The sequence below is a fragment of the Myotis brandtii genome, unplaced genomic scaffold, assembly GCF_000412655.1.
Source record: "Myotis brandtii unplaced genomic scaffold, ASM41265v1 scaffold19, whole genome shotgun sequence".
Classification (NCBI taxonomy): domain Eukaryota; kingdom Metazoa; phylum Chordata; class Mammalia; order Chiroptera; family Vespertilionidae; genus Myotis; species Myotis brandtii.
Window position 1 is genome coordinate 451,301 of NW_005357075.1, and position 8,011 is coordinate 459,311.

General features: G+C 52.9%; 1 protein-coding gene and 1 long non-coding RNA gene across 2 annotated transcripts in view; one reads left to right on the top strand and one right to left on the bottom strand.

Annotated features, from left to right (window-relative positions):
* Positions 1 to 8,011, top strand: part of LOXL2 (lysyl oxidase-like 2) — a 98,754-nt gene that overhangs the window by 52,810 nt on the left and 37,933 nt on the right. Inside the window, exon 4 of the mRNA XM_005864583.2 lies at positions 7,623 to 7,834. Coding sequence (XP_005864645.1) covers positions 7,623 to 7,834 — 212 coding nt within the window. The remainder of the gene's footprint in view (positions 1 to 7,622; positions 7,835 to 8,011) is intronic.
* The window catches only part of LOC106725805, a 12,202-nt gene that overhangs the window by 1,484 nt on the left and 2,707 nt on the right, over positions 1 to 8,011 (bottom strand). The window contains exon 2 of the long non-coding RNA XR_001361783.1: positions 1,723 to 1,731. This is a non-coding gene — a long non-coding RNA (uncharacterized LOC106725805). The remainder of the gene's footprint in view (positions 1 to 1,722; positions 1,732 to 8,011) is intronic.

Genomic DNA, 8,011 nt, shown 5'->3' on the forward strand with positions numbered 1-8,011 from the left:
CCTAGGGCAGTGATGGCGAACCTATGACACGCTTGTCAGAGGTGACACGCGAACTCATTTTTTTGGTTGATTTTTCTTTGTTAAATGGCATTTAAATATATAAAATAAATATCAAAAATATAAGTCTTTGTTTTACTGTGGTTGCAAATATCAAAAAATTTCTATATGTGACACGGCACCAGAGTTAAGTTAGGGTTTTTCAAAATGCTGACACGCCGAGCTCAAAAGGTTCGCCATCACTGGCTTAAGGACTACACCTAAGGGCATCGAGCTGACGCGGCCAGCATAGAAACGGCGACTTCAGATCCCGTGTTAGGGCTGGTGAAACAGGCACAGCATCCCCACAAACACCCAGGGGGGAGAAAATGGTAGGGGCTACGTTTCTAACTGTGCCCCTAACAGTATCTTGGACTTTTTCAGTAAATACATAATAAAAATTCACTGGGCAAACCTCTATTGCGTGCCTGTGGTGCACCAGGTACTGTTCTAAGCACTGGGGCCACTGCAGCGAACCCAACAGACACTAATCCCTGGCCCCAGAGTTTACTGGTTCAGGGAGACTACGCTCAACAAGATAACTGTGTAAAAAGAGAGTGCCTCCCTTGGTGACCAGTGTCACCTGGAGCCACACAAAGCTAGGAAGGGTTATAAAGGGGCAGGGTGACGTGTGTGTGTGGGGGGGGGCCTCAATTTTCTCCCCACACCAGGGAAAGGTATGGTGGAGTTGAGACCTGAGGGATGGGAGGGAGTCAGCCAGTCTCTGTTCAAGAATAACAAGGAAGGGGGATTCTTTCCCCCTCCCCACGTGGGAGTCTGTACTTGTTCTTCAATAAATTTCCACCTTCAATATACAAAATAATAATGATAATAATAATAATAAAAATAACAAGGAGGGAGGAGACGGAAGGAGGGAGGTTGAGCTCTGAGAAAATGGAGTCGGCTGCGAGAGGGTCTTTTGACCACTTGAAAGTCTTGGTTTTTGGAGAGGTGAGTCTGGGGGGGGGTGAGCAGAAGAGGATTACGATCGTGTACACATCTACTCTGCTTCTACACATGGAACAGCCATGAAAGCCAAATGGCCAACTGTCTTACCTCTCTCCACTCAGCCTCCTTGAACTTCCCTCCTCAAAGCAGCTCTTTCAGATCACTGTTTGAAGTGGCATCAACACCCTGCCCCACCCTCCAACCCTTACAAGTTTTCTTTTCTTCCTGACACCAACCACATCATAATACAGAACGGTTTCTTGACTGTCCGCTCCCTTCCCCCACCCTATACAAGGCTCCTTAAGGTCAGGGACGGAGTTTGCCCTCCCCCAGACTCCCCAGCCTATCTTTATTGTTGAAAGTATTACAGATGCCCTCCTTTTTTTCCCCATTGACCCCCAGGCCTTCACCACACTATTGTCTATGTCCACGGGTTATATATATGCATATAAGTCCTTTGGTTAATCTCTCCCCCTCCCCCCCTACCTTCCCTCTGAAATTTGTCAGTCTGTTCCATGCTTCTATGTCTCTGGATCTATTTTGTTCATCAGTTTATTTTGTTCATTAGATTCCACATATGAATAAGATCATTTGTTAAATTTTTTTTTTTTTTATTTTAAAGAGAGAGAGGAAGGGAAAGGGAGAGAGAGAGAAACTTCAATGAGAGAGAAACATCAGTTGGCTGCCTCTTGACCTCCCCCTACTGGGGATCAAGCCTGCAACCCACGAACCGGCAACCTTTTGGTGCTCGGGATGAAGCCCAACCAACTGAGCCACACAGGCCAGGGCGCAACAAATATTTTTTGAATGAACGAATGAAATTGTCCTTGAGGATCAGTAGGATTCTGATAGAGAAGAGAGAATTGCAGGAGTTCAAAGAGTGACCTTGGAAAGTTCTGTGAGATAACTGGCTGGAAAAAGGGAAGGGACCTGGCTGGAATCAAACCCGGGACCCTTCAGTCCACAGGCTGAAGCTCTATCCACTGAGCCAAACCAGCCAGGGCTCTATATAATTTGATTACTGAATTATAATGCCCTTCTACCTGCAGGATTCACATTACACCGCTGACTGGGAAACAGAAGTGCGGGTGGAAAGGCAGTGGGAGGATGGAAAGGGCTTGCTGGGCAGAATGGGCTATAAGAGTGAGGAAGAGAGAGCGTGCAGAAGGCACCTGAGGCTCCGGTCTGCCAGGTGGATGGGCGGAGCCTCCCGCAGTGAAAGCAGAGAGGACTGGGGCCATCCTGGAAGTGTTTGGTTTGAGGTGCTGAGGACGGTGCCATGTGGCAGTTGGGAAAAGAGATCTCCACCCATAAGGCCGTTTTTTAAAAGAGCTGAATAAGGAAAGCTGCGGGCTATGAGAGCAAGATGAGGAACCTGTTAGCAGCAGAGGGAAGGGGCTTGCTAAGCGAGCGGAGGTTGTGTAGAACTAACCAGTCGTGCATTCTAGTTGGGATGATGGAGGACTGGTGTATGTCCACCATGGTCCTCCCGCCCCAACACCACTCCAAGGAGGAGGTCTCAGGTGGGAAGGCTGGGCTGATGGTAAATTATAACTTCTACAGCAGAGGGAAGGAGGGTCCTTGGCAAAGACCACGTCCTTGCAGACATGCCTCTCTGGGCTTCAAAGAGTGACGTTGGCATGGCCGTGGGAGAAGCTTGTTGGCTGGGAAAAGGGAAGAGAGGGAATGAGATAGGAAGATCGGGGAGGCTCCTGACTGGGAGCCTAAGTCCTGGGAGTCACGGGAAGGCTGTGATAGATTGATATCATTGTAGGCTTGCTTGCATTTTTGCCTTGCCTCCCCCTGTATCTTTCTCTGATGCAGTCTCCAACTAGACTTTCAAAACTAGTGGTTTTTCCTCATTGGCAACAGCTCTACACAGTCACATTGTGGAATTTGAAAGTCATTCACAGAAGCTGCAAGTGTGAAATATCAGTCAGGCATGGGCCTGGGGTCCAAGCTCTTGGCCGGCCCACTGGCGGAAGCAGGCGGCCTGGGCTTGCCGAAACTTGCTTTTCCATAATCACTCCCGGGGGGGTGATGAGCTCTGAGAAGGACAAATACAGAAGGCCCTGTGGATTCCCTGGAGGAAAGCCTTTAAGAGGGCTCGGTGTGCCCTAGCAGCGGGTTTGGCTCAGTGAATAGGCCTGCGGACTGAAGGGTCCCAGGTTTGATTCCAGTCAAGGGCACATGCCAGGGTTGCGAGCTCGATCTCCAGTGGGGGGCATACAAGAGGCAGCCAATCAATGATTCTCTCTCATCATTGATGTTTCTGTCTCTCCCTCTCACTTTCTCTCTGAAATCAACAAAAATATATTAGAGGAAAAAAGAGGGCTTGGTGAACTTCTGTCTCTGGCAAGAGGGATAGAATTCAGATCTTAATTTGAATTTTAAAATGTGCCAAATGCGTTCCCAGCTTCTGAGCTATTGCGCTTAATGTAAGACTAGCAAGTCTAGAGAGCCCTTAGTTAGACAGGAAAAATGTGTATGTTTTAGTGTTTCAAAGCTTTTCTTCTCTTTTGGAGTCGAACTTCTGGGAGGAAAATCCTAGCACTTGTGGTTATGGAAGGGATTCCACAGCAGTGACATAAGCAGGGAAGTGATGTGTGTCTACGTGTTTTCCTGCACGGGGTCTCTGAGCGGCCTTGTGAGCTCGGTAACCAGCAGTGAGCACTGAATTCGAGCTGCGCAGGCTTTCTCCATCGCCCCGTCCCAGCCAAGAGCAGCTGGGAGGCAGCTCTGCCCTCAAATGTGCGCACTCGGGTCTGACTCGCGGCTCCTCCGGGTGGGTGCAGGGCGGACTACACATGTGCACAGCACTGGGCTGGCCTTAAAGGACCACCCAGAGGCCTGAGCCCCAGGCCCTACACCATGTGGGTCAACTCAACACCAGGCAGTGGACAGGGTATGAGTGGGGGCCAGGACCACTCAGAGACCAGTAGCTGGGAGCCTAGAGCACAGGCTTGGAGTCAGAGCTGTTTTCACCCTTGTTTACCCACTGATTGGCTGTGTGAACTTGGAGAAGTTGCAAAAGCCAGCCAAATTTTCTCGTTCTTCCCCTGTGTGTGGTACGCCATTAGCCTTCTCATAGGTTGTCCTGGGAATTGAGCGAGGGATTGATGGGAAGTTCTGAGCAGGAGCTTGACCTGTAATGACTTGGTTGGTGTTTGATAAACAAGGGTTCCTGTGGTCATTATTATTCAGAGAAGAGGCAGGCTTTGTGGTTGGGAGGAAGCCTGGCAGGGTCCATGAAGGGGAGAGACCATATTTTTGTTGAATGAATGAATGAATGAATGAATGGGGTGGATTTGAGCCCAACAGAGCCAGAAGGAGTTGGTTCCAAGGAGGGTGAATGAAAGGCATCCCATTTTAAAGGAACAATGATTATAAACCTGCATGGGCCGCTCTCCTAAGGCTTTGGAGAAAACAAGTCCCTCTGGACCTGGCCTCCACCACGTATGTACACAAATAGACACATGCTCCACACACACAGAGACCCACACAACGCACAGACGCACAGCCCTGAGGGTACACTTGGTCACACTCAGACACACACACAAAGGCCCATCCCTCAGAGACGTGTACAGATGCATGGATACAAACAGACACACAGAGACATACATGCCATCACTCACGCCATCACACACGCCATCACACACACCATCACACACAGGTGAGCTGGTAAAATAACAAGGACAGTGACACTTGTTCTAGCACTTTCACTTTTCCAAGCCTTTTTGGGGGGGAGGGGGTGGAGTAAGGATATTTTTTCCATTTATTTTTATTTTTCAAATATATTTTTGTTGATTTCAGAGAGGAAGGGAGAGGGAGAAAGCAATAGAAACATCAATGATAAGAGAGAACCCTTGATTGCACGCCCACCCCGCCCCTTGCTGGGGACCGAGCCTGTAACTTGGGCATGTGCCCTGACCAGAATCAAACCCGGGACCCTTCAGTCCACAGGCTGACACTCTATCCACTGAGCCAAACCGGCTAGGGCTCCATTGATTTTTAGAGAGAGTGGAAGTGAGGGAAGAGAGAGAGAGGGAGAGAGACATCGATGTGAGAAAGACACATCCATCTGTTGCCTCTCACACATGCCCTGACCAGGCGCGGGAATTGACAGGAATCGAACCCACAACCCTCTGGTGCACAGGCTGACCCTCTAACCACTGAGCCATGCCAGCCAGGGCTCTCCAAGCCTTATTTTCCACATCCTAGAGCCCGCCTGGCTTCCCCCACCAGTCGTACTTCTGCTGAGGGGATGGTGTCCTCCATCAGGACAAGGGTACAGGGGTCTGCTGAGCTCCCTCCACCCAGGCCTTCCTTCTCCTGCTGTAGCTGGGGTGCTGACGTCCACATTTCACACCTGGTGGGGCTGTGGGGTGGGGTGGGGTGAGAGGGGAGGATCTGTGAATGTAATAAAGTCCTTGGGGTTTGCCTGCCCTGTGAAGCCACAGAGCTGATGTTACAGCGGTAACTTTCCTTCTGGGCATTACGCATCGCTGGCTGGAATTCCAGCCTGGCTTCCGAGGTGGGGAAAGGCAGGAGGGGCCGGGCCCGCGGCTGGTTTAGACCTCAGTCAGGCCCTTTCTTGGCTCGCCTCTGTCCACGTGTCTTGGTGGCACGGGTCCTGTGGCCTGAATGGAAGCTGTAAAGAATCTGGGATCCAAGCTGGCCAACATCATCTTGCCACTGGCGGCCTTCCTTCCACTCCACGTGGAGAGGAACCAGGGCCAAATGCCATCACTGCCGGCCACATACTTTCGCCGCCCAGCAGGACTGGTGGGCAGGGCCTGGCTTTGCACCCTGAAGCCAGTGGCGAGGAGACACGAATGCCTGGGCACCCAAATAATGGCCCTGTTCAACCTTGTGGTTCATTTGCATTTGCACCTTTGCTGGCATTTGGGTCGAGTCTCTGGGTTCCCCCCTGCCAAGCCCGGCCCCACCTCTTCCCCACAGCCCAGGTCAGAGCCACATACCTCGGGAGCCCTGCCTCTAGGTGGCCCTGGGGAGGCAGTTGGAGCCAACCAGCTTTCTCATATGGATCATGGGAGGGCAGCAGCTCTAACGCACCTCGTTCTGCAGTGTGAGGACGACACGAGGGAAAGCACATGAAGCCTCACTGTGGGGCTCACGCGCAGTAGCTGTTATCAGTTTTCATTTCGTTGGATCCGAGTGTGCATGTGGGGCTGAGGACAGGGGGCGGCTGGAGGGGAGGCAGAATCAGTCATGTCGGGCCGTGGGCACCTCTCTAAGTAATTGGGCATTACTACATGGGCACGAGCGGACGGTCAAGGGACAAGATTACAAAGAGCTTTCTGGTGGCTGGCCTGTGGCAGATGGATGGAGGGGGAGATGGAGGCAGGGGCTCAGCAGGGAGCCTGGCAGAGCTGGTGGTGGCTCCATGTGCAGCGGCAGGGGCAGAGAGGAGGGGCTGGAAGTGAGAGGTTAGCAGGGAGCACGGTGTTTGAGGGAGATTGGGTGAGCCTCGGAAAAGCATAAACTCCGGGGCAGCCCCCCTTCCTCTCACCCAGTGTGGCCTCTCAAGGCCCCTGTCCTCCTACCGAACCCCTGTGACCCGGAAGGAGGCGTGGGGCAGGGACATTGCTACTCAGTGTCGGGGTGTGGGGAGGAGAGCTCACCCCCAGCTGTGATGAGGCAGGAGTCTGCCCCCCACTGAGCCTCCTCTACCTCCTTCACCGGGACCCGCCTCTCTCACTCACTGTCTCGGAATGACGGGTGGGGCTAGGGGTGAGTCGGGGCCTTTCCAAAGGCCTCCACGCATTAAGAATCGTTCCCTTTCCTGCCACAGACTATGTCCACCCTTACCTCCTGGTCCCCAGGGCGTGTCCCCCACTAAGCAAGCCTGGGTCCCTGCACACACTCCCCTCCATGCTTCTCTCCAAGCCCTACTCCTACTCTCCTGGGATGTTCTCACTTAGAAATGTCGCCCCGGATACGGACTGGGTGGTGTGCAAGGTAGCACATCAGCCTCAGGGTAGCTGAGGCTCCTCTGCCTGAAACTTCAGTCTTAGGAAAGATACACACACACACACACACACACACACACACACACACAGAATCACAGTCACCCACACACACACACACACATAGAATCACCAGACACTCAACACACACACAGAATCACACAGTCACTCACACACACACACACACAGAATCACAGTCACCCACACACACACACATAGAATCACACACAGTCCTGCACACACACAGTCACACACATGCATGCACACATATGCTTTAGAGTAAATACAAAACCCAAATTAGTTACAATGTAGAACGTGAAAATTCAAAGAGCACGTTCTCTCTCCTGCTGTAGTTCGAGAGCCTGCAGGAGGGCTGCCTCTCTCCCCAGGCTTTGTGGTGGGACGTGGGAGAGGCTGCTGGGCCCTCCTAGTCTCCTGATGGCCCAGGTCGCCCCTGCTCCCTCTCCTCGGGTCCCCGCAGTCACACTGCCTCCCATGCGAAGCTTTATCACCACGGCCTTGTGCTGTGTGCTCTTGGGCAGTGCCCGTGGCCCCTGCAGGGCCCGAGGATGGAGGAGGCTAGCCGAAACCCCTCTCCACACCCGGCCAGGAAGGTAACCATGTCCTTCGGTGCCTCCTCCTTCCCAGAACCTGAACATCCAGGTGGAGGACATCCGGATCCGAGCCATCCTCTCCGCCTACCGCAAGCGCACGCCCGTGACGGAGGGCTACGTGGAGGTGAAGGAGGGCAAGGCCTGGAAGCAGATCTGTGACAAGCACTGGACAGCCAAGAACTCCCGCGTGGTCTGCGGCATGTTCGGCTTCCCTGGGGAGAAGATGTACAACACCAAAGTGTACAAGTAAGAGGCCCCTCCAAAGCACTGTTTCCTGGGGGGTTGCCGCTCTGTGAAGAGAAGGCTCCTGCGGTGGGCGCTGAGCAGAGGGGCTCCGCCAGCGGCTGTCAGTGCAGGCCTGGCCGCTGGGGAACTCACACTCCTGTGGATGCAGAGGCGGGGGGCGGGTGCAGGGTGTGTGCA